Genomic DNA, 27,904 nt, shown 5'->3' on the forward strand with positions numbered 1-27,904 from the left:
GGATGGGGGTTAGGAAGGTACAAAATAAACAAGTGGTTATTATTTAGGTAGTTAAAAAAAAGAAATAATCAATTGATTTGACTTGGCAGGTAACATAAAAAAAAACCTTCCAACCTCTCCCCCATAATTTCATTTCCAGAACAGCTTTAATGTAGACTTTGTTTAGGTATAATTTTATCAGCTGGTGTTAAGAATCTGGGAATATGAAGAATAAAAAGAGTAAATGGAGTGTTTACCTTATATTAAGATAATGACTCTAAAAGCTTTTTAATTTTTAGGATGATATTGTGTATTATATATGTGAAGTTCTTGATTTTTGAATATATGTTTTTTTTAAGAGTTGAGTTTTCTTACTATGAAAATTGTGTATGATTACAATTATGATAAAAAAACATCTGAAGAGAGTATATTGAAACTTGTTATGACTGAGTCTGATATATATATAGGGATCATTATAAAGTTCAATTCCAGTTCATAGTCAATATTTGGTCAAGTCATTTGCATCTTAATAAATGGTAAACTCTTGAGACTTGATTTTGCAGCTTGTGATATTTATAGCCCAGTCTACTAGTTGACATGTACCCTATTGACCAGGAGGCTTCATACTCTATATACTGATGCCTTGTATTGTGAAGTTTCTGTCTGTCATGTTTGTTTTTCCCTGACCTCATTTTTCTGGTTCAGTTACTACTTTAAAAAAAGTTATGTTTAATATCATGTGAATTTCTCGCTTGTTAGAAGTAAAAGGATTACTTTTTTTGGTATATATACTGTAAATTCAGAAAATATTGCGTGCATTAATTATCATTGCAATTTTGCTTTTATGGTTTAGTATCATTTAATATGGTTAGGTCCTGATCTCAGCAGCTGTGCTTTAGCAAAATGTAAGCTTTTGTTTGTGCATGAAACGATAGGTCACGTGTACATATCTGTCTGGTTCATTGGTCTATATTAAGTTTCTAAGTTGCTAAGGTAAACTCCATACCTCCACTACAAGCAATAGGTAAATTTTGTATAAAAAATTTGTAAGGGTTCCGCGGAACCCAGTGTCTCGCCTACTTTTGCTGTTAATCACACACTCATCAAAAATGATGAAAAAAATCAATAAAATTATTCCTCTCGATACTATCTTTTGATTGTCAGAAGCTTCTGTCCAAGTTTGGTAAAAATCCAGGCTAGTTTAAGAATCTTAAAAATGTTTTAAATACTTTAACTGCAGACTGCATGTAATGTTAACTGGAAGAAAAACTAAGTCCATTTATAAGTAAAATACGGGAAAAATGGAATTTTATTTTTACAAAATTTACATCTGGATACTATCTTCTGATCATAAACAAGCTTCTGGCCAAGTTTCTTACAATTCCAGGATAGTTTAAGAAAGTTATTAAAATTTTAAAAACTTTAACCACAGAGTGAATGTAATGTTTCCTGGCAGAAAAACTAAGTCCATTTATAAGTAAAATACGGAAAAAATGGAATTTTATTTTTACAAAATTTACTTCTGGATACTATCTCCTGATCATAAACAAGCTTCTGGCCATGTTTTGTACATTTCCAGGATAGTTTAAGAAAGTTATTAAAATTTTAAAAACTTTAACCACAGAGTGAATGTCATGTTTCCTGGCAGAAAAAACTAAGTCCATTTATAAGTAAAATATGGAAAAAATGGAATTTTATTTTTACAAAATTTACTTCTGGATACTATCTCCTGATCTTAAACAAGCTTCTGTCAAAGTTTCGTACAATTCAAGGATAGTTTAAGAAAGTTATTAAAATTTCAAAAACTTTAACCACAGAGTGAATATTTGTGGACGCCGACGACGACGGAATGTAGGATCGCTATGTCTCGCTTTTTCGACTAAAGTCGAAGGCTCGACAATAATAAAGAAATGATTATAAGATGTAACTGTCTGTCTGGAAGGGTTAATCTGACCTTGACCTCATTTTCAGGGTTCATTGGTCAATATATTTAGTTTAAGTGTCTCAGATACTATAAGGAATAGGTCAATTTTATTTGGTGTATGGAATTATTGCAAACTGTATATGACAATCATAATCAATTAGGCAGGCAAGACATTTATGCATGTGCACTTTTGTTTCATATCAAAATCAGTTAAAAATCTGAAGTTAGCTTTGTGGCTAAATCATCTCTGCTTCTTTTTAAACAAAAAATATTCAAAGCAAAGATTTATGTTGAGAAAAATGTTAGTCTCTTCAATTGTAAGAAACATCATAGTTACATTATACTTATGAAGAGGATATTGTCATGATAAAAAGACTGCCCTTATAAGGACAGAAGTATTTATTCTGTTATTGATAATGTCTATGTCTGCGACTCAAACTCAATCATTGTTTCTGTCTATACAACTGTCCCATTAGCAGTTCGTTCATCTTGGTAATACCCTTTTCCTTTGCAATTGGTGATTTTATTTCCCAGTTTTCTTGTAGAAGGAACTCTGGCTTCCTCGAATAATATTAAATTAACTGTCATGATACAGCCTAGTAAACTGAAAGTGACATTCAAAGAAGACAGACAAATGAACAAATTGATTGATACGTCATGCTGTTAGGTCAAATAAACTTCATAAGGGTTAAGCTAATGTCATCTGAACAAAGAATGATTTTCATAGATTTATAACCATTATCATTTTTTAATCAAGAGATCAAACTATTGGCCTTAGGATACTTTCTTCTTTGTGTAATATATTTACTTTTAAACAAAAAAAATATTGTGAATATTTTTTTATTATTTGCATAAATAACATAATTTTTTAATCAAACATAGAAAACAAATTTGTTATCCACAACAACTGAACACAGCTTTTCTTATCCCTCCAGGATCTACCTATATTTACTACAAGTTTGGCATTATACCTCTGGTTTATTTGTAATTTCAGCTGCGTTAGAAAGAAATCAACATTGTGCAAGTGCATATATACATGTATGTTTATAAGAATCTGATTTATTTTGGAACATTCAAATAAAAGATGAATTTTCGTCTGTTTTGTAGGGTTATGTTGAACACCCATTGGTAGCCATGGGCTGTTTTCTGCTCTTTGGTACGGTTGTTGTCTCTTTGATACATTCCCAATTTCCAATATCAATTTAATTCTTAAATCAATTTCCAAACAATTACAGATTTTCCGTAGAGATTTTTCCAACCAGAAAAAAGATAAAAATTGTTTTGATATTCATTTGCATAAAGTCAATTTCTATCTGCTGCAGCTCAAGGAAATGTTATTATTATATCAGTATGAATAACCAATGTAAACTAAGTGTGTTTCCTGACATATTATAGGATTAAACACATTTTTTCTAGAGGTTATTGATGTGTAAACCGGGGCGGTTAACTCACAAACTGAATAAAAGTCCGAAGGACTTTTATGTCAAGTTTGTGAGTTAGAGACCCGGTTTACACATCAATAACCTCTAGAAAAAACGTGTTTAATCCTTATAATTCTTCAGCCAAACATACGCGAATATTAATTTACATCATTACTTTGATGGCTACTATATGTACTATCAGATGCACAATGTCATGTCGTAACTAAGGAGTACGCCGCCATCTTGACTTTCTAAAAAAACTTTAAAAATGTTCGATAAATGCAACAGAATCTAAAATGAACTAGCACCTACCTCAAAAACTTCATTTTAATTAGATACTATCCGAATTTGAAGCGTACAAGTAACGAAATAATCTTTCGTCTGAAAGTTTTCAATCGTATGACGTCGTGTTTTGCCATGACGTACATTCGCCAAATCATTCGTGAAATTTCCCGGAATTTTATTTAAATTTTATTTTTATACATTTTCGAAGCTTTAGTGCATTTATTTTATTTCTTTTTTTGGGGTTATATATGCATTAGAATAGAAACAACTGTCATGCAATTGTTTTATAATCTCAACTTGCTGAAAATCCCAGTATCCCTGCAAGAATGTGTATCGCGCATGAATAGACTACAAAAGTAGTTTCGGAAACATGGTTTTTCGAAGTGTAAACCAAGAGAAAAATTCTTCTTGACCAATCCAATTCAAGTATTTATAGATATGCAAATGATATAAGAATTATTACAATGTAAACAAAGTAATAGAATTTGTGTTTGTAATTAATAAACTTGTTATAGATACCAGGATGGAAATATCCTTAATAAGACGGTATTTTCACTGAAGACAAGGAGTAAGAGGGTACTCCAGTATCAAATCTCACATCTTCAAAACATTTGTCTTTTTTACATTTGATAGAGCATGTCTCAAAATACTTTCTAATGTTAATAATACATGGTGAATTTATACACAACCGTTTTTCGTTATGCTACAAAGTTTATGATATGGGACTGTATATGGTTATTTCTGATTAAATAAATATTCTGTATATTCTTGGTTGCATATTGTCGAACTTTCATTCTCAGTAAATAACAACTGCAAACTGATGAAATAAGGCAAACACACCAGGTCATCACAGTCTTAGAAATCACAGATAATGGCGGAATTATCTCCCTTGGAGGAATATCAGGATACTTCTTCATACTGTTTTAAAATGGAGATCTGGAAAAAACAAATTATAAGTTGATTAGATAGATCATCTCTCTAGATTGCTGATTTATACTTGACATTGGTATATAAATAGATAAATATTAACAAATAAATATAATGTTTTATAATATAGTCACTTTTTTCTAGTTCTGGTTGATTTCATAAAATTGATAAATAACGGTAGATAAGAAGATGTGGTATGAGTGCCAATGAGACAAGCCTCCATCCAAGTCACAATTTGTGAAAGTAAACCAATATAAGTCAAGGTAAGGCCTTCAACACGGAGCCTTGTCTCACACAAAACAGCAAGCTATAAAGGGCCTCAAAAAAGACTAGTGTAAAACCATTCAAACTTGAAAACCAACAGTCTAATCTATAAAAATAATAAGAAACAAAAACGACAAGCTGTGAACACAGAGAAATGTCTTGTGTGCATGGTGTGTATGTAATTTTGATAGTATAATGCAAATGTTGAAATCAAAATCGCAATACTTTAACGTGTTTAAAATGCAAAGCATTTGAATTAAATGAACAATAAAAGAAGGTGCAAGGCCAACTAATCTCTGAGGAAATTTGAAATGGCAATGGTCATACAACTGCATACAAATTACCATTTACTTATGATTGGTTCCCTTAACTTTGATATAAAATATCAAAACTCAATGAAGAATTACTGATGGGCCATATAAACTCCTTGGTAATAAGAGCTGAAATAGCTTGTACAACTGCATACCAAATATCATTGACTTTCTATTGATTGATCAACCTAATCACAAAGTTAATAGACCATGACTCAAGGGGCAGGGTTAAATATTTTTATGTATTAAGTGTGCTAACACTTATACAACTGCATACAAAATCTCATTAACCCACCACTTGTGGTTCACCATAAACTAGAACTAATCACAAAATACATGTAATATATTGTTGACGACGTCTCTGCAGTGGCCGTCGGAAACAGCATACCTATGTCTCACTTTCTGACTCTGTCAAGTGGGACAAAAACTGATACCAAATGATGGCATTCAATAGGCAACTAATGGGCAAAATTCCATGTAATTTCCCATTGAGTGAATGACTCCCAACCTACCTTATCTTTGAGCTGCTGACATTGTTGTAAGGCATGAGCCCTGACGTACCTTATCTTTGAGCTGCTGACATTGTTGTAAGGCATGAGCCCTGACGTACCTTATCTTTGAGCTGCTGACATTGTTGTAAGGCATGAGCCCTGACGTACCTTATCTTTGAGCTGCTGACATTGTTGTAAGGCATGAGCCCTGACGTACCTTATCTTTGAGCTGCTGACATTGTTGTAAGGCATGAGCCCTGACGTACCTTATCTTTGAGCTGCTGACATTGTTGTAAGGCATGAGCCCTGACCTACCTTATCTTTGAGCTGCTGACATTGTTGTAAGGCATGAGCCCTGACATACCTTATCTTTGAGCTGCTGACATTGTTGTAAGGCATGAGCCCTGACGTACCTTATCTTTGAGCTGCTGACATTGTTGTAAGGCATGAGCCCTGACCTACCTTATCTTTGAGCTGCTGACATTGTTGTAAGGCATGAGCCCTGACATACCTTATCTTTGAGCTGCTGACATTGTTGTAAGGCATGAGCCCTGACGTACCTTATCTTTGAGCTGCTGACATTGTTGTAAGGCATGAGCCCTGACATACCTTATCTTTGAGCTGCTGACATTGTTGTAAGGCATGAGCCCTGACGTACCTTATCTTTGAGCTGCTGACATTGTTGTAAGGCATGAGCCCTGACGTACCTTATCTTTGAGCTGCTGACATTGTTGTAAGGCAAGTGTAAATAACATCACTGCTTCATTTAACCATTGAACTGTACATTCTATCTGTAATAAAATACACAATAGTTTATTCTTAATTCACCACTTAAGAAATATTATATATATGTACTGCAATGCAAATGTGATGTTTTTATTATTGCAAAAAAGTACAATGGTGTAGGATTAGCTTAATTATTTCTATAGCATTTCTTCTATGTAATATTTTCTTAAGGTGGTACCTAACACTACAGGGAGAAAACTCTGTAAAATCAGCTAAACATTTTAATTACACTGTGTTGTTAAGGGAATATTAAGCTCCTCAATGATCAAAATTAGTGTTTGTCAAACTGCTATAACCAGTGTATTTTTTTTGATAAAATGATTGGTTCAAATTTTTTGAAATTTTTATATTTTTGTCAAAGGGTCAAAGTAAATACTGTTTCTAAATTTTATGAAAATTAAACAAGCCAAATTAATTTTAGTGAAGGTGTTGGGTACTACCTTAAACTGCATATTTATTCGCAGTGGTTTGAGGTGAAAGGGACATAACTCTGTTTTGAAAATAATCATTGTTGACATAGTACAAATGCATAACTTGTTAGTGTATATTTTTTGACACTTATTGAGATAACTTTTTTTCTCTGTACCTTAAATCAGTAATTGTCATAAGACATGTCTATTTGAACCCAATTAGTTTTTATTTTTCATTTGTTTGCCAGGAAAACAAATCATTTGTCAATGACAGTTTAATAACACAAAAGGCTCTGAAGAGCCTGTATCCCTCACCAGCTGACTCTACTTGGGTTTTTGAAATCATATAAAGAAGATAAAATTTGGCTACAAATTAACAACACTTGGCCAGCACCTGATTAGGAAAGGAACATTCATCCTATGTTTGGTGTTATTCAATTCAGTGGTTCTCTAGAAGAATACTTTTGTATGTATTTCCCATTTGGTCCTATGTTAAACTAAGCCCCTCGCTGACGGCCATCTTGGATGATGGATCGGTAACAAAGTAACAACACTTGGTCAGCATCTCATCAGGAACATTCATGCTATGTTTGGTTTCATTCCATTCAGTGGTTCTCTAAAAGAAGAAATTTGTATGTATTTCCCATAGGGTCCTATGTTAAACCAAGTCCCCCCCCCCACTGGCAGCCATCTTGGAAGTTGGATTGGAGACAAAGTAACAACACTTGGTAAGCATCTCATTAGGAACATTCATGCAATGTTTGGTTTCATTCCATTCAGTGGTTCTCTAAAAGAAGTCATTTGTATGCATTTCCGTAGGGTCCTATGTTAAACCAAGTCACACCACTGGCGGCCATCTTGGATGTTGGATCAACAACAAAGTAACAAAACTTGGTCAGTATCTCATAAGGAACATTCATGCTATTCATGCTATGTTTGGTTTCATTCCATTCAGTGGTTCTCTAAAAGAAGAAATTTGTACGTATTTCACATAGGGTCCTATGTTAAACTAAGTCCCTCTGCTGGCTTCCATCTTGGATGATGGGCTGGTTACAAAGTAACAACACTTGGTCAACACCTCGTAAGAAACATTCATGCCATGTTTGGTTTCATTCTATTCAGTGGTTTTCTAAAAGAAGACTTTTGTATGCATTTCCCATAGGGTCCTATGTTTAACTAATGCCCCGGCTGACGGCCATCTTGGATGATGGATCGGCTTTAAAGTAACAACACTTGGTCAGCATATCATAAAGAACATTCATGCCATCTTTGGTTTCATTCCATTCGGTGGTTCTCTAGAAGAAGTTCAAAATGTAAAAAGTTTACACTGACGACGACGACAACAATGCCGACAACACTGGACGCCGGTCACCAAGTGATGAGAAAAGCTCACTTGGCCCGAAAATGAGATCCCACCCTTTAAACCAAGTTGATGAATATTGATAACCCTGCCACATTCTATATGTGTCTGTCTTAAGTCAAGAGCCTGTTTAATATTCAATGATCGTTGTTAGATACTGTATATCATGTCATAATGACTTTTTATAACCCTACCTGCTGCCTTGACGTAATTTCTGTCCTTCCTTGGGATGACATGTTGATACTATACAAAGACATTATAAGTTTGGAAGAATGGATGTAAAAACTTAACGCTGTATCATTTGGCACCGGTGGGACTAAAATTTGCTGAAATGAAAATAACATTCTAATGCAATCATTTTGTATCAATGGTTCTGATTGGATGACAGTTAGTGTAAAATTCTCTATCTCCTTGTCTGTAACTAAGGAAGCTGACATTTTGAATTGGTGAATGTATTGGCAAGTAATTTCTACAATAATAAGCCAAAAAACTCACATGTTGTACATAAAAATCTTCTTTTTATCAAATTTTATTACATTCCGAAGCGGCACAGCAGCCAGAAAACGCCCGGTGTTTATGTTTGACGCCGCAAGCATACCTATAACGTCACCTAGTGTAGGGACCATAGATGATAACATCTTTTCGCAGAATTTTCTTTGATGAAAATTTTACACTGAAATAATGATTGGAATTTAATTATGAACTTGTTTTGCATTAGAATAGAGATAACTGTATTGTATTTGAAGCTTTGCGGACGTCCATCTGTAGTTTTACTGTCGCAAATACTCGTTTACCTGTCTCTGCTACATGTCGCCAGGTAAACTAAATTTGAGACAGTAAAACTACGGATGGACATCCTTAAAGCTTCAAATACAATACAGTTATATCTTAATTTTAAGGTATAAGTACCAATTATTAAACCATGTAATATGTATAGATTATCAGGTTTTCTACACATTGGTATTATAAAATATCAGCTGTGAGCCACAATGTGAACCTTTTTGGTGAGTGAGCACAGCAAACGAGCTAAAGAGTTTCACATTGTGTTGAGCGGCTGATATTTTAGGATATCTATACAAAGAAAACCCAATTATCTGTTTATTGTTCATTTACTGGTCTTTTCCCTCTCCCTAGGACAGTTTTAAGCTTGACAAAAGCAACAGTTACTACAAATTCTTTTAGTTTGTAAATGATAAACTTTTAACCGTAAAATAAAAGCCAAGGAAAGAAACATTTTTTAATTATTTACTTACCATATTTCTACTGTATATAATATCTTCAATGGATTTTCTTTTAGGATAAGCCAGACATGATCTACCCTGATTTAAACTGCTAATCAATTCATCTAAAAGCTGTAAACATAATCATTACTCCTCATTTATAAAATAAAACATAACATGTAATATTGCATTCAGAAATTCACACCAGCAGACCATGTTTTATTTTTATTATACTTGGCATTGAACTAGTTATGATGATATTTTTTCTCAGAAACTGTGAGATCTGTACTTGAATATTATTTGGTGGTACCTTACACTACAGGGAGATAACTCTGTAAAATCAGCAAAACGTTTTAATTACATTGTGTAATATTAAGCTCCGCAATGATCAACATTAGTGTTTTTCAAACTGCTTTATAACCAGTGTAATTTTTCTGATAGATTGATTGGTTCAATTTTTTTATATTTTTGTCAAAGGGTCAAAGTAAATACTTTGTCAAAATTTTATGAAAATTAAACGAGCCAACTTAATTTTAGTGAAGGTTCTTATAAACTCACCAAACAAACTTCTTTTGCAGAATGGAACACATGATCTTTGTCTATTTGATTGAGTGAAAACATGGCTTTTACTAAATAGTTTCCAGCATCCTGAATCTGAAAAATTTTGATTATCAATTACAATATATTACAACTGTATCTTATAAGATTTTTTTTACCTTGATATGAAATAAGACATTTCACTATTTCAAAGTGAAAATTCTCACAGTATTCAAATTTATGTACAGAAGTACACTAATGGCCTGCAGTCCTAAATGAAATAAAACCAACAAAATAACACAATTTTTGCATTTTTGCATTTTTGCAATTTTGTGTCTGTCCCAAGTCAGGAGCCTCTGGCCTTTGTTAGTTTTGTATTATTATTAAATGTTAAAATTTCATTTTTTTTTAATGATAAAGGTTCTACAGCGATATTAGTTTTCATTTGATACTAAAATTACCCCAAAATAATACTTGTTGACAAAGTTACAGCTATAATACTTCTTGACAAAGTTACAGCTGTAATACTTGTTGACAAAGTTACAGCTATAAAACTTATTGACAAAGTTACAACTATAATACTTCTTGACAAAGTTACAGCTATAATACTTGTCGACAAAGTTACAGCTATAATACTTCTTGACAAATTTACAGCTATAATACTTCTTGACAAAGTTACAGCTATAATACTTGTTGACAAAGTTACAGCTATTTTAAAATGCTTGCTGACAAAGTTACAGCTATAATACTTGTTGACAAAGTTACAGCTATAATACTTGTTGACAAAGTTACAGCTATAATACTTCTTGACAAAGTTACAACTATAATACTTGTCAACAAAGTTACAGCTATAATACTTGTTGACAAAGTTACAGCTTTAATACTTGTTGACAAAGTTACAGCTATAATACTTGTTGACAAAGTAACAAATTTAAGTTTGAACTTTTTTTTTAATATGTGCTGCTTTCTTTATATTGGACCTGGATCAGTGGTTCTATACCTTATTAATAATAGTCAGAGGGAACCTTATCATTTCTTACTATATCGTATATGTTTAGGGTCAATAGAGCAAAATTCTACACTGTTTTGAGTAAATCCTAGTGTAACAACTTATTAAGAAACTTGCCATTTCTGAATTCTTTTTTTCAAAAGATTTACCAATAAGTACCTGTTGTAATTTCCAGCTGACTTCAGGATTGATAGTAGTTTTAAAGTTGTGATGGTCTTTGGCTTGTTTGTGCTTGAAGTTGATGTCCTGTAAATTATAGGATCATACATGTAAGAAAGTACTGTAAATTATAGGATCATGGATGTAAGAAAGTACTGTAAATTATAGGATCATGGATGTAAGAAAGTACTGTAAATTATAGGATCATACATGTAAGAAAGTACTGTAAATTATAGGATCATACATGTAAGAAAGTACTGTAAATTATAGGATCATACATGTAAGAAAGTACTGTAAATTATAGGATCATACATGTAAGAAAGTACTGTAAATTATAGGATCATACATGTAAGAAAGTACTGTAAATTATAGGATCATGCATGTAAGAAAGTACTGTAAATTATAGGATGACCGTGCATGTAAGAAAGTTCTGTAAATTATAGGATCATACATGTAAGAAAGTACTGTAAATTATAGGATCATGGATGTAAGAAAGTACTGTAAATTATAGGATCATACATGTAAGAAATTACTGTAAATTATAGGATCATGGATGTAAGGAAGTACTGTAAATTATAGGATCATACATGTAAGAAAGTACTGTAAATTATAGGATCAGGCTTAAATTAAAATATTGTTTGTTTGCAGTTTACCGACCGACCCTTGAAAATCCTCCCGACTGTGAAAATTTTATTGCTTTAAATTTGAAGAATTTTTTTTTAATACTTCTATTGACGCGATCCGGAACTTTGGGTCCTTTCCGGAAATGATTTAAAGTCTGGGTCAATTACGCATTTCAAGTTCGGTTTTTCTTAGCTTCCCGTCAAGCGTGCAAGTGACCATTTAATGATAAAGCACATGGAAATTGTTTACAGGTATCCATGAAGTCACGGAGGAGTACTTTACGCTGTCGTCTCGTGTCAATTTTAAGACAAATAACAAACAAAAAAGTTTATTAGTTAACTGTTTATACAGATTCAGGCACATGTAATGATGTGTGATGATATCATTGACGATGATGCAGCGGATATTCAAAACTGACACGATAACCATTCTGTCTCAAACAAATCGGGTACAGAATCTGTGGAGCCTGACTTTATGGAACAAATTTCAGTGGTTAAATAATTCGACAGCAGCTTGAAGTATGGCATATTTTCTACAAGTCGTTGTGAAGACGACAAAGATGAAACCACTCCTCCGTGACTTAAATCTTCATGGATATCTGTAAACACGCCTGTACGGAGGAAGGGCTCATTTGAAATGTTAATGGATATAGATCATGCCAAATCAATAAGAAGCAACCCTAACTACACAAAGATGTAGAGAAAATGAATGGTTAGCTTGAAAAATAAATATACTCTCTCTATATTAAATCTATCTTCGATTGCAATGAGTATGCTCCTTTAGGATAAAGGGGGCTGCCCCACTCATTGCAATTATTCTCTTTCTTACAATATTAAATATACCCAAACTGTGTGGCCTGTGTGAATTCAATTAAAACATGTACTTAGGAGCTATGCTGCCAATTTTTTTTATGCATTAAAAACATTTCAGTACAGACCATTTACTTTTAATGGGGTGGTATGGATTTCACCCCAAACTTTAGATTTCTTTGGTTTTCATTTAATTAAAGCCTGGCAAAAATATAACCTTATCACATATAATTAAATATTGTTAGAAATATGAAAACAGTCGAATGTCTTAATACTTTTTTTTCAAGTTGCCTTTTTTTCAATTAAGGAAGATTCAATGGTTATTTTTTTTTTTATTAAAAATACACTCTTTAATACATTGTCTTATAAATCTTTAATATCTACATTTTTCTGATGAAAATACTCTACTCATGAAAACATTCTAGTCAAGAAGCATACATGTCTGAATATATTTCTTTAAAACAGTTCTAGTCATAATGACATTCCTTGTTTATAAGTGTTCCAGTATTTAATAATTATACCATATTTTATGTCATAAATTGGATAATGACACTATGTTAAAGTTTCAGTTTTGGTTAAAAAGTTTTTTATCTGAAAATGCCTGTTCATTTGATGTTGGTTTTCAGCATGTCCAGTGTCCATGTCCAGTGTTTGTTGTTTTAAAATGTTGTTTTTTTCTTCACAAGAAACTTGGTTTAGTGTAACTGCTTGTTTAAACTGTATTTTGGCTGATAAAATAAAATATTTTCCCTACCTACCGACCCTTCAGTCTGAAGGTACAGTCGGAAAACTGCAAACAAACATATTTTTAAGGTTGGCCTCATGGATGTAAGAAAGTACTGTAAATTTTAGGATCGTGCATGTAAGGAAGTACTGTAAATTATAGGATCGTGGATGTAAGAAAGTACTGTAAATTATAGGATCATGCATGTAAGAAAGTACTGTAAATTATAGGATCGTGGATGTAATGTAAGAAAGTACTGTAAATTCAGAAATTAATGCTGTGATTTATCATGCGTTGAATTAATAAAGAAGTTTTGGAAAAATGTGAGATCTTTTAAATACATGTAATATTAATGTGATTGCAAATAATTGTGAAGGAAAACCACTACTTAAATTATAAATGCAAGCTTTTATCATTGCTTACTGTCAGTTTTCGCATTAATGAAAACATTGCATCGAAAATAATATTAATTTACATAAATAGATTGTACTTTGGCTAATTGTTACTTCCTTTCTGTGAAGAATTCAATGACTTACAGTCTGTAGATAAAGTTAAGCAACTTTAAAAAATATAGCTTATAGTCTGTTATCTGGAATTTTGGTCCTCAATGCTCTTCAACTTCGTTCTTTATTTGGCCTTTTAAACTTTTTTGGATTCGAGCATCACTGATGAGTCTTTTTTAGACGAAATGCGCGTCTGGCGTATATACTAAATTTAGTCCTGGTATCTATGATGAGTTTATTCATCGTGAAATTCAAGTGCAATCGTAATTATTAAACAAAAATGTAAGGGATCAGTTATTTCAAATATAGTCAATGCTACATACAAACAATGCTTTAAAAATGTATAATGCAAGTTTTTGTATTAGCAAAACCTATTATCTAAAAATTTGGCAATAACATAATCTTTGCAAAAATTTGTGAATTTACAATATACATTATAATTTTCAGGAAGTTCATGATATATTTGACAGGTAATGATTAACATTGGACATTAGCTTACAAACTTTTCTTTTTGTATTTTCACTGGTTCAATACAAAGCTACTATGTAATTTGACTTACTGCATCACAGATACTATCTCCAAGTAAGGTGACAACACACTTTATAGTACTACCACCACTGAAAATATAAAATGATGGCATAATAAGTGTAGAAAGGATGGTTCTAAATTTGTAGTAAAAGACAAAAAACTGTGTGAGATGCATCCAAAAGGCTATTATCAATTAAAGACTAGCAAAGATCTGATTTATGGCTCAAAATATAGACTGGAAAAAAACTTTTCTCATACTTTTAGTCAATTAAAAGGGTTGCCACTATTGGCTTCGACCAACTGACTGAATCATAATTACTTGTGTGCACTACAGGGTAAAGATTGTTTTTATTTTGGTATGTGAACTTTAATTTTAACATTGCATTGTATCAAGCAAAGGCACACATAAGCAACAATATGAATGTCCCCCTGACCATATTGTATTTGAAACAATTTTTAGAACAAATAAAAAAATACACTATGTACATGCAACTAATATAATTTAAAAAAAAGTTTTCTTGTACACTATGGTTATATATTGACTAGGTTGAATATCAGAGTATTTATAATTATAAAGGTGCTTGACATGGAAAGAGACTAAAAGAATGTTCATCTTATTTATGTACACTATGATGTTTGTGTTCTCAAAGAGACGAGGTCTGAAAAATATATCAATTAAGCCAGTGACAAAAGGATTTGCTTGCATGTCATGCAATCTTCACCCTTTCCTTTATAAAGGGGCATTTCTAAACTAAGCTGGGTGAAGGTTCAACATATAGTTCTGCTTACCCTTCCGGAGCACCTGAGATCACCCCTAGTTTTTTGGTGGGGTTTGTACATGTGTTGTTTATTCTTAAGTTTTCTATGTTGTGTCATGTGTGCTGTTGTTTGTTTGTCTTTTTCATTTTCAGCCATGGCGTTGTCAGTTTGTTTTAGATTTATGAGTTTGACTGTCCCTTTGGCATGTTTGGTATCTTTCGTCCCTCTTTTCTGAATATTTCATCTGGAAACCAAAATACTGCCCTAACTTCAGTCAACTGCTGATGGGTTATTTACGTTTGACCTGGTGACCTTGAAAATCAAAAGGGGTATTTCCCACCCCTTAGGCATTATCAAATCAATTCAAATTTAAAATTCAAGAAGAATGACAGTTGACAGTTTGTTATGTATGTTATAACAATAAGCCAATATTGACTTTCATATACAATGTATTTGAAAAAAAAATCATAACCAAAACCGCCGTTTATGGCATATCAAATTCATCATTAAAAAATCAAAAAATACAGAATACTGATTGAAAAAAAAAGACATGGCTCTCAAACCTCACATGCTATTAGAATCAAAGCACCTAATGACCTAAATAATATAAAAAAGTTATATTATAAATCAGCATTAGTTTATTTTATTGTTAAAACAACTAACAAGTGGAAATGTTGGCAGGGCCAACCAATGCTCTCTAAACTGCACACAGGATGGTCCCTAACATAACCTAATATATCGCTGAAAATATAAATAAAAAGTCATAGTAATCCAAAAATAAAACTTTACTATACTGCTACTTTTGCATGGGTACTATTTCTGTACTTGAAATTTGTAGTACTGGAAATTTACTTAATATTTAGTACTATTTCTTTACTTTAAAATTATTGAAATATTTAGGTATTTGAATTTTACAGTTCTTGTTTTGTACTTAAAATTTTGTTACAGAAATTATACCAACAGTGATCACATTATATTCCATGTTTGAAAATCATAACTTGAAGAGATTTTAAATAGACAAACTTTCAAAATGCTGAAAATGTAACGGTGTAATAAAAAATGTGTAGTACAAGTTAAATTTCAAGTAAAAATCAAGTACTGTAATATACAGGTACCTAAACATTACATTAATTTTAAAGTAACAAAATAGTACATAATATTAAATGTAGAGTTCCAGTACTACAGATTTTTGGTACAGAAATAGTACCTATATATATGTATGCAAAAGTAGCTGTTTACACTTTCTCCAAAGGCCTAATATACATGAAAACTTTTATCAGGTACCCTTTAAATTTTTTTGCAGGAATTTCCTTTACCCAGCCTGTCCAGCTAGACTGAAAAAGCAATATGCCATTTAATTTCAAATGCAGAAATAACAATTTAAAGAGATTCAGCCACACATCAAGATTCAGGTTAAACTGCAATTTGCACATTGGCTGTCATGTGTTAAAAATGTTTGCTCAAGAGCCTGGATTATGATATTTCAGGTCTTAATTACAAAAATACTTCAGGTAGGTCTTCACTTGGCTCTGCCCAAAGAGAAATAAATAAGATATAACAAGAGTTTCTACATGTCTAAGTGCATGATACGCCCATCTCTTTTTCGAAGAATGAAGTTCCGTAACTCCTCAATGTAACATCAGAAATTTATAAAAAAACAAAGGGAGGTTATTTCAATAATATAAACCAGTCACCAAAGGTTAATGATTAACTACTCAAAGTGTGATCTTTTCCTTCAATGAAACATCATCCAGGATCAGTCATAGTTTGGTATTGTGACATTATATGCAACAACTTTAAATTAGAGGCAGCAAGAGGGTTATACAGGTTAAAAGGTAGCATGTGAAAGAGGACAACGTTCTGTTACATTGTAATAAAGTCATATTAGTATGCTATACTTACTTGGGACTAGAAAGAAGAATTCTGTGAGGTACTACTAAACTTTTATTTTCATCTGAAATATATAATATAATCAATGACAGTTTCTGATACCTAATGAAAACTAGTATAACATAAATTATATATAAAAAATGATATCATTATCATACTGCATATTTTAAAATTACTGACGCATTTTTTTTTGGAACATACTCAATGACAAGTCAAAAATGAGTTTACAGTTCTGTGACAAAGAAATGTGTCCGTTTTTAGCAATAATTGAAACATTGCAATAATTTCTACAAAAAAAAAAAAAATCTTTATAACATGTTTCCTCTACAATAATAACATATTTGGATGAGCTAAGCTTACAAGCATTTGTTGTTTTTTTTTTACATAGAATCCACCTGTGTGCAATCTAAATAACTGCTTTTCATTTGATCTAAATGTATCATCCATTTTGCTTTTAGTGTCTTCTATAGCATTTATTCATGAAAGTTTTATCAAATGATAAAAAAAAATCATTTCTTTTTCTGCAAGCTTCAGATATAAATATATCAACCATCTACTCTGACTTTTCTTAAGATACAGAAATCTATATTTTGCAGCTGTTTCTTTTAATTGTCCTTTCATCATTGTTCATACTAAGAGTCAAATTTTTGTTTGAACTTTATTTCTTTCACCCACAAATTTAATGAAACTGGGAATGCTTATAGAAAATCAAGCTAAAGTACAATCAATTACTATCATATCCTATAAGAACAGTCAAGTCCTATCACTATGCTTAACATCAGAAGCAAACAATATTTGACATAAGATGCCATAATCTTGTCAGAACCAATGTTGTTGGTAAAGGCTAAGCATTACTAAACAGATCAAAAGTAAACAGGTTTAGACATTTTTATTAAGTTAGTGCTCATGAAGTTAAAACAGGAAAATCCCAGAGGAGGGACGAAGCACTTAGCTCTATAAATTTACATGGTTGTATAGATAATTAACAGAACTTCAGACTGTCTGACGACCTCTGACCAGATGCAATACACAATTGTGTAATGAAATTGATCGGACAATATATGTATTATTTCAAACCAGACACAAACATGGCTGTCTTAATTTTCCATTTTCTATCCCCTTCTGAAGATAGCATCTACCTGTCACTTTCCAGGCATATAATTTTGTACACCAGAAGAATATTTTGTCTACAAAGGGGCATTGTAATAAAAAAAGATAAAACCCACATAAAGTTTCAATATGAAGAGAATTGAGTACCCCAAATTTGGTAGGGTGCTGCAAATTACAGCTATATAGAATTCAAGAATTCAAATTATACTTGTGCTTTCAATAAATCATATCTAAAAAGGTGAAAGTGTTTTATGATTTAGAAAACATCACACAAAGACTTTTGCATATATCTTCATCAATATATAGATGTATTACAATATGAATTTGGTATAAGAACAGTGCATAAATTTATGTCATAGTAAAATACAGACAGAGAGCGAAATCTGCATACAACACTCATTGCACAATTCACAGACCTTTTTACATTTGACTTTTAACAAATATTTGCTCAGCTGACTTACATTAACTTTTAATATGACCATTAATATTATTAAATTCGTCATAAGTATTTGAATCAACACTAATCCATAATTTTCAGAGAAACACTCACTACTCTATCGTTTTACATTAAGTGACAAAAGTTTGATTTAAATTGAGCATTAACTTACAGTGGATTTATTTATTTTCGTGGATATCAATTTTCGTGGATTTAGGAAAAATTGCATATAATCAATGATATTTAATTTCGTGGATTTGCAAGTCTTTGCATACTAAGCCTATATAAAATTTGTAATTCTTTGAACGTTTGAATTTTTATATCACCTGAACCTATGCAAACCCACAAAAATTGGATCCAATGAATAATAATGAATCCACAGTATTAATTATTACTTATCTTCGATTTTCAGATAGCAAAAGATTTTTTAAATTTTAAATTTAATTTTGAATGATTGAATGTAATGGGAATGTAGTAGGATGAATTCTTCTGTAAGTTTTCATGATGAAGGCAAAATATGATTTTACTTATTCAACTAAAAATAATTTCCCAAGAAAGGAAACTAATTACCTAGAAGCACAAACTGGTACTAGCAAAGTGAATAATAAATGAAAGGCTATCACATTTTTATAGATCTAAAATAGCAATATATCAAACAATTTGTTTTTCAAACAAAATGAATTTATCGGAATTGTGACTAAGAATTCCTGACTAAGTGCATGTATTACATGATGATAACTATTTTTATTGTTTCCAGCTCGGAATAACAATGACAAAGATCGTGATCTGAAATTGAACATGAAAAGCCCCAATAAACCAGTACACTAATTAAATCTAAATACAGTTATTCACATCTGTACACCTCAGTAGTCACAGACAAGCATTTTCTAATGCTGGTTAATTAACCTAACTAATAAAACATGCTGGATTAAAAATCAATCAGATACAGTGATAACTTTTTGTTATTTGCTTTTTCTTTCTGTTATAAAATGTCCCATAAAATGTGAATTTCTGTCAAGAAAATGGAAACATAATTCAAATGGTATTCCTTAATTACCATAATTGTGAAAAACAAATTTGATTTATTTTGTCAGGATTACGTGAAAGTTTAATAGGAATGAGGATCATATGAAAATAGAACTTTCCATCAAATGTCTCTGAATAAACCATAAACAATGATAGAGGCTGAAAAGTTATTCTGTCAGAGAGTATTGCAAGAACAATGCATGTCCCTTACACTATAATTTTTAAAAGATTATAGCTTTTAATCTTGGTAAACTTTAAAAAAGATTTCATAAATCAACTTTCATGTCAAATTTCTGACAACATGAGTTACCTGACTATACCATATAATCTAAAACCAAGATTAATATATTTGTCAATTACAGCAAACTTGACAGAAAACTGAGTGGTGAAATTTTGAGATTGTCGATATTGTAGTTTCTAAGTGCATATTACGAGTATTCCAATCACATAAACAAATCAGTGGTAGATCCAGAACATTTTATAGGGGCCCTAACTGCCATAAGAGGGAACCTGCTAAAGTCATGCTTCAATGATCCCCTTTATAATCAACCAATGTTTTTCCCATAAGAGGAGTGGGGTGGGGCAGGATCCATCAAAAAAGATTCTCTTCAATTACATTTGTAACTTAGTAATGACTAATAAAAGAGCAGAGTTCCAATGTCCCAGTGAGGCGCACATATCTTATCTGCAACTTGACAAAGGCAATAAATAAACTTTTTTAAACTTAAGTATACTTTTATATAAATATCTTATGGAAATGAAGGCTTGAGAGCTCTTACCTGCAATTTTCCATACAATGAATATTTACAAGGGGCACAACTTTTTTCAAATAGTGGATTTTCAAGACATTGCTAATATAAATGTATGATATAAATTTAAAAAAAAATCTGGCAAGAATTGTTAGAAATATAAAGAACAAGAGGCTGTCACAACGACAGCAAACCGGATTTATTAATATTTATTTGTGTCCTGGCAATATCACAAGAACCATTACTGATGAATGGTGAAAGTGAAAATCGTCAATATCAAATTTGACCTCCATTTTGTCATCAGTATCAACATCTTAAAATTTGAAAAGCTTAGATTGAATGGTTCATGAGTAAATGCAACAAGGTGAATGGAAACGCCATTTCACAATCTTTCAAGAACCATAAATCCTGAACAGTAAAAGTCAAAATCGTCATAATTGAACTTGACTTTTAATTTGCCATCAGTAACAACATATAAAAATTTCAAAAGCTTTGGTTGAATGGTTCATGAGAAAATGCACGGACACGACTGGAAACACCATTTTTCAATCTTTCAAGAACCATAACTCCTGAACGGTAAAAGTCAAAATCGTCATTATTGAACTTGACCTCCATTTTGTCATCAGTAACAACATATTAAAATTTGGGAAGCTTAGGTAGAACAGTTCATGCGTAAATGCACGGACATGACTGGAAACTCCATTTTTCAATCTTTCAAGAACCATAACTCCTGAACGGTAAAAGTAAAAATCGCCATTATTGAATTTGACCTCCATTTTGTCATCAGTAACAACATATTAAAATTTGGGAAGCTTAGGTAGAACAGGTTATGCGTAAATGCACGGACACGACTGTAAACTCCATTTTTCAATCTTTCAAGAACCATAACTCCTGAACGGTAAAAGTCAAAATCGCCATTATTGAACTTGACCTTCATTTAGTTGTCAGTAACAACATATTAAAATTTTAAAAGCTTTGGTTGAACGGTTCATGAGTTAATGCACGGACAACATTTGATTCCCGCCCGCCCGACCGACCGACCGACCGCCCGCCCGACCGACCGCCCGCCCGACCGCCGTACATCCCCAAATCAATAACCGACATTTTTGTCACAAAAATCCGGTTAAAAATGATGAGACTGGTTTGGACTTGGACTTCCTTGGAAAATGGGAAGAAATTTCAATGGACAAATAAAATGCTTACCATATCATAAATTGATAAACATGATCATTTGTTTACATAAAGCTTGATACCAAATTTCATGAGACTGGTTTGAAGTATCAGAGAAAACTGGAAGAAATTTGATCGGACACATAAAATGCTTACTGCATCACAAAATGACAACTATTTACGGTGGGTATAAGTATTAGTGGCTATGCTACAGGCTCTGTACATACTACAGTTATGTCATGCATATAACCATAACCACAAAATACCATAGCAACGACCCCATACACGATAGCATGGAGTTTCTTCCTCATCTCTGTCATCTAAAGAAAAATTATCTATTGAATTACCTTCCTTGGTAGGAAAAAATATAGATTAAGATTAGTCTAATTTTCTAAGAGAATTAATTCACAATGCTTAAGATTTTTAGTAAAGGGTTGATCAGCTTCTACTCTGTTGAAGTCAGCTGCTTTTAACTAATGATTAAACAGATCTACTCGATGACCTGAGTACACAACTTAAAACACAAATTTTGTAACATTTTCAAGCGTTATTCATTAGTGCCCAGTATGTCAAAGTTATAGAGCCATATCACCAATAAGAGAGAAAAGTATAATAAAACAGGTTCAAGTTTCAAAAAACATGCAATTAACTTTATAAGTTATCATCCCAAGAGAAAAGAAGTTGATTCACTGGTTCATCTATATGTATAATTAATCAGTTTGTTTTGAATGTGATTTGAATAAGTTATATATTTTATTCTTACAATGTTTTTCTTTATTCCTTTTTTGGGCATTATATGTACTTTAACTTGATTTCCTCTGAAACAACCATAATACTATTAATTCAACTATATGATCAGTATTACAATAGCTATATATATATATATATGCAAAATCACTGCTTAGCTTTTTTTCTTACTTATGGCTTATCTTACTATTTTGGTGTTACAGGTGCGTTAATCATGTTAATTAAATTTCATTATTTATGGTAGATATCAGAGTAGATATTTATTCACGACGAAATCTAAGACATTCAATATCATTTGCATAGTTTGATAGAATTAACTGTTTTCAGAATCTGAGGGACTATACGTAATCTCAGATGCTATTTACAAATCACATTGTTTTTTAGTATTCACTGAATTTTGAAAATAAAACCCAGAAAGCATAACTATATTAAACAGTGATTATCCCAAAAGGAATTATAAATAACATCTACTCCATCAATTTGTATGCTACAGATTTATTCAATTTAATTTGATTTTCTTGGTGGTAATTATGAAAAACGGACTTATATGCTTGCTTGTCCCTCGCAGAAATTTATATATAAAAGAACTATAACTATGGTGTTACAATATGAATAAAAAGTTCAAGAATCTGCAAATTTGTTGGATTGTGAAAATCAAACATAATAACCTCTTCACAAAAGTACAACATGTACAATGTATAATGGCATTTGAGGCTCTGTTTATATTACAAAAAATAAAACCCTAAAACAGCTAAAAAAGCTAAATAGGTCTATCAGCAAAAAAATCAGACGATTGATCATCAATCATTATTTTCCCGATAGCTGTGACTACACCATATCTTCCCATTTATCTTAGTAAAGAATATGACTTGTTGCAAGGTTGACACAGTGTCATAGCATATCATAACCAAAGTTATCAATTTGACAGAAAATAGCAGCTATGAAAAATCTATTAAATGATAAATTGTGCTAATGAGATTCACCAGAAATCTGAGAGCTCATTCCTGATTGACATTCAATCTTAAAAGGTGTTACATCAAAACCGTGAATCAATAGAAAGTGATAGTTTATTTATAAATAATTCATAACCTTACCTAAACCACATCGTATTGGAAACCTTCGACTACATTCCTGAAAAATATAAAACAAATATGTTACAGTATATTCCCTCATGGCACTTTGGCTTTTTTAGTTCATGTGTTTTGTATTTCTTTATACATGTACCAAATATTCCTACAATGTTTATTATTCTATACATGTACCAAATATTCCTACAATATTTATTATTCTATACATGAACTGTAAATTGCCAATTTCAGAAAAAATTTCCAGTGTGAGCTTTTAACTTTGCAAAGCCATGTATCATATTTTCACAAAAAAGAAATTGTAAAATATTTTTTCAGTTTTTCTTTGCATTCATAACTTAGACATCATGGATTATAATTTTCACAAAAAAAAAATGTAAAGAATTTTTAATTTATAGTATACAGAATTTGAAATATTTTTTCAGTTTTTCTTCTCATTCATAACTTAGACATCATGGATTATAATTTTCACCAAAAAAAAATTGTAAAGAATTTTTAATTTACAGTATACAGAATTTGAAATAGTTATATCAGTTTTTCTTCTCATTCATTACTTAGACATCATGGATTATATATTGTTTTACAATGAAACTGCAATCACTTCATGCACTTATAACATGTATAACACAACTTTAATCTGCATATATATTGCATGAATAGTTACAGAGAATCTTGGCAAACATTCAAATTGCTTGTTTCTCTGCATGTTCAACTTTTTATGTTTGAACTGTCTTAAAATGGATGATTGTTGAGAAATTTAGATATTTGATCAATTTTAGCATGCTTAAATTCTAAAGAGTACTACCAGGGGCAATTTGTTCAAAAAGTTAACATAAAGCTACAATTACAGACAATAGAGGGAGCATGTAATGCCAAGAAATGGCAACAGCTCACATAGCCTTTTGGTGATTTAAAAATAATAAAAGGCCTTGAAAATGTTTATAATTAAATATATTTGACACATCTTTGAAGAACATTGTCCAAATTTGTAAATTTCAGTTTAGAATTTAAAGACTTAACTTTTCTAGGAATAATTTTGCTTAAACTGCTGAAATCCTGAAATCTTCTATAATCAAATGATCTTTTAAAACTCGTAATTGAATAATGGAAGTCCTAATCTAATGGGTACTAAATGTAACACTAATAGACCCTCATTTTACCACCTAATATTATATAAAATTTTCTGTGTACTTTTATTCCAACTAAATCTAATTAAATGTGTTTAAAGAATTATAATTAACCACTTATTTAATTTAAATAAAATTAATCAATTTATCAATATCCATTAAACAAATGAAAGGAATAAAACTACAGTACACACACACTGTTTAAAGACTCTTCAATTTGTCAACACAATTTTATAATCACTCAACTTAATTAAGTCCTTATTTTCAATATTTTATATCGACTTTCAATATTAAACATACAAATTCTTCACATTTGTATGGATTTAAATGATTAAAAAACATTTAAATGTTTAACAATGCATGTTCTTTGTTTACCACCATTTCTTTGAACCAATTGGTTTTGCAGGTCTTATCATTTTTACAATATAAAAAAGAAGATGTGGTATGATTGCCAATGAGACAACTATCCACAAAAGACCAAAATGAAACAGACATTAACAACTATAGGTCACCGTACGGCCTTCAACAATGAGCAAAGGCCATACAAGTCATTCACAATGAACTTATATTTGCATGTTCATTATTACAGTTGTCTCGTTGGCAATCATACCACATCTTCTTTTTTATATTTACAAATTAAAACTATAAAACAGTGACTTAATGACAATAAGCATGATAAGTGTAATTGAATATAAAAAAGAAGATGTGGTATGATTGCCAATGAGACAACTGTCCACAAGAGACCAAAATAACACAGACATTACCAGATTAACAACTATAGGTCACCAAACAACCTTCAACAATGAGCAAAGCCCATACCGCATAGTCTGCTATAAAAGGACCCGATATGACAATGTAAAACAAGAAAACAAGAAAACTAACGGCCTTATTTATAGAAAAAACAAGAGTGCACATGCTGAAATGTCTCACCTTCTATACTAATCATTGATATTATATTGATAGTCCTAAATATAAAGCTTTATTACAACTGTCTCATAAACTTAACATTAACCAAGATAACTTAACAAAGACCAATGAACCATGAAAATGAGGTCAAGGTCAGATGAACCATGCCAGACAGACATGTCCAGCTAACAATGCTTCTATACAACATATATAGTTGACCTATTACTTATAGTTTAAGAAAAATAGACCAAAACACAAAAACTTAACACTGTGCAATGAACCGTGAAAATGAGGTCACGGTCAAAAGAAACCTGCGCTACTGACATAAATATCATAAAATATTTCCATACACCAAATATAGTTGACCTATGGCATATAGTATTAGATAAAAAGACCAAAACTCAAAACCTTAACTTTGACCACTGAACCATGAAAATGAGGTCAAGGTCACATGACATCTGCCCGCTAGACATGTACACCTTACAATCATTCCATACAACAAATATAGTAGACCTATTGCATAAAGTATGAAAAAAACAGACCAAAACACAAAAATTTAACTATAACCACTGAACCATGAAAATGAGGTCAAGGTTACATGACATCTGCCCGCTAGACATGTTCACCTTACAATCATTCCATACAACAAATATAGTAGACCTATTGCATATAGTATGAAAAATACAGACCAAAACACAAAAATTTAACTATAACCACTGAACCATGAAAATGAGGTCAAGGTCAGATGACACCTGCCAGTTGGACATGTACACCTTACAGTCCTTCCATACACCGAATATACTAGCCCTATTGCTTATAGTATCTGAGATATGGACTTGACCACCAAAACTTAACCTTGTTCACTGATCCATGAAATGAGGTCGAGGTCAAGTGAAAATTGTCTGACAGACATGAGGACCTTGCAAGGTACGCACATATCAAATATAGTTATCCTATTACTTATAATAAGAGAGAATTCAACATTACAACAAATCTGAACTTTTTTTTCAAGTGGTCACTGAACCATGAAAATGAGGTCAAGGACATTGGACATGTGACTGACAGAAACTTCGTAACATGAGGCATCTATATACAAAGTATGAAGCATCCAGGTCTTCCACCTTCTAAAATATAATGCTTTTAAGGAGTTAGCTAACGCTGCCGCCGCCGCCAGATCACTATCCCTATGTCGAGCTTTCTGCAACAAAAGTTGCAGGTTCGACAAAAATGAACGAAAAACAAATATGTAACACATAAACAAACGACAACCACTGAATTACAGGCTTGAAGGCTTAAAGTCCAGCAAATTATCTGACTCCATTGTAGTTTTTCCATTAACTTGTCTTATCCAAATGGTCAGAAACAACTGCATGTAGCTGCTCTAGGGATGCACCAAAATGATAATAACCCTTTATAAATTTTGTGCTGGACGGAATCACCTTTTTAGGAAGGCTAAAAAAAGTTCAGACTCAAGTGGAGAAATATTGGAACACACTTGTTGCAGTGATGGAAGCTATATTTCTTAATAATTTTAAAGGAAATTTTAGACTAATATGTTACATTTACTAATTATATCTGTTGGAAAGCATTGACTAATGAGATGAGGGTACCCTCAGGACTAACAGTCCACTAGTATAAAGGTTTTGACCCAGTGCTTCAGCTTATAGTGCAAATATAAGAAAAAACACAACATACTATTCATTTCAGATTTTTTATCTGTTGCTTCCGTGCAAGTCAAGTTGTTAAAAACTCCAATCATCATCATCATCCATTGCACATATCACCATCATTAACACATTCTATCTATCAGTACTCATGGTACTTACAGTAATAAAATTCTAAAGTCAGACAGTAATTTTAATCTGCTATAACACGTAAAAAACTGTCAAGTTTTAGCTGCAACAATAGGAAGAGTGAAGCTCTTATATATATGTTAAGAAGGCTGGTGGGTAAAAAAATTTTCAGCAAAAAATTAAACATTTGTTTTTTTATTACAAATTTTATTTATTACACTATTAGTTCACTGTAGTTATTACTTCATGATATGGTACAAAAATCAACCAAAAAAATCGATTAGGTTTAGCCCCAGATGATTTTTAAAATATTATATCATTGAAAAAGCTCAAAATTATCTCCCTTTGGTGCAAAAATGACATTTTTGGGCATTAAAATTGAAAGATCTTTTTTAACTCATCAGTGACCTATATTTTTTATTATTGTTTTCAAATAAGCTGTACATATGTACATAAACTAAATAATTGTAAAATTTAAGCGATTTCTGTAATTTAGTTCTTTTTTTTTCTCCTATTAGTTCAACAGAAAAAAAGGACATAATTAACAAAAATGTATGCTTATTTCGGAGGCAGATTGTGAGCTTAAATGAACGGTGACCCCATTTTTTTATTTCATTTTTCTATTTAAAAGTATAGGATAAAGATCACTTATAGAAAAATATAGGGAAATCCTATATTAGAAAAAAAAATGATTTACCCTTAAAACCATGTTGCAGTTATTGGATTGAATGTCTTTTGAAGTATTTTTTTTTGTAGTGACCACATTACTGAACATTGGTCAAGTAAAGAAGTAGTCTTACTGAACTATACAGAGAACATAGCTGGACTCTGCCTG

The 27,904-nt window shown here is 31.6% G+C and overlaps 1 protein-coding gene across 1 annotated transcript in view; it reads right to left on the reverse strand.

Annotated features, from left to right (window-relative positions):
* Nucleotides 1–4,125: 4,125 nt before the first annotated feature.
* LOC143075186 (protein rogdi-like) overlaps nt 4,126–27,904 on the reverse strand; it is a 30,891-nt gene continuing 7,112 nt past the window's right edge. Inside the window, exons 3-11 of the mRNA XM_076250525.1 lie at nt 23,253–23,289; nt 16,933–16,984; nt 14,303–14,360; nt 11,084–11,170; nt 9,937–10,032; nt 9,412–9,510; nt 8,353–8,484; nt 6,310–6,393; nt 4,126–4,545 (exon numbers count right to left, since the gene is read on the reverse strand). Of these exons, the coding sequence (XP_076106640.1) occupies nt 4,510–4,545; nt 6,310–6,393; nt 8,353–8,484; nt 9,412–9,510; nt 9,937–10,032; nt 11,084–11,170; nt 14,303–14,360; nt 16,933–16,984; nt 23,253–23,289 (681 nt within the window). The 3' untranslated portion in view covers nt 4,126–4,509. The remainder of the gene's footprint in view (nt 4,546–6,309; nt 6,394–8,352; nt 8,485–9,411; nt 9,511–9,936; nt 10,033–11,083; nt 11,171–14,302; nt 14,361–16,932; nt 16,985–23,252; nt 23,290–27,904) is intronic.

This window comes from Mytilus galloprovincialis, chromosome 5 (assembly GCF_965363235.1).
Source record: "Mytilus galloprovincialis chromosome 5, xbMytGall1.hap1.1, whole genome shotgun sequence".
NCBI classification, from domain to species: domain Eukaryota; kingdom Metazoa; phylum Mollusca; class Bivalvia; order Mytilida; family Mytilidae; genus Mytilus; species Mytilus galloprovincialis.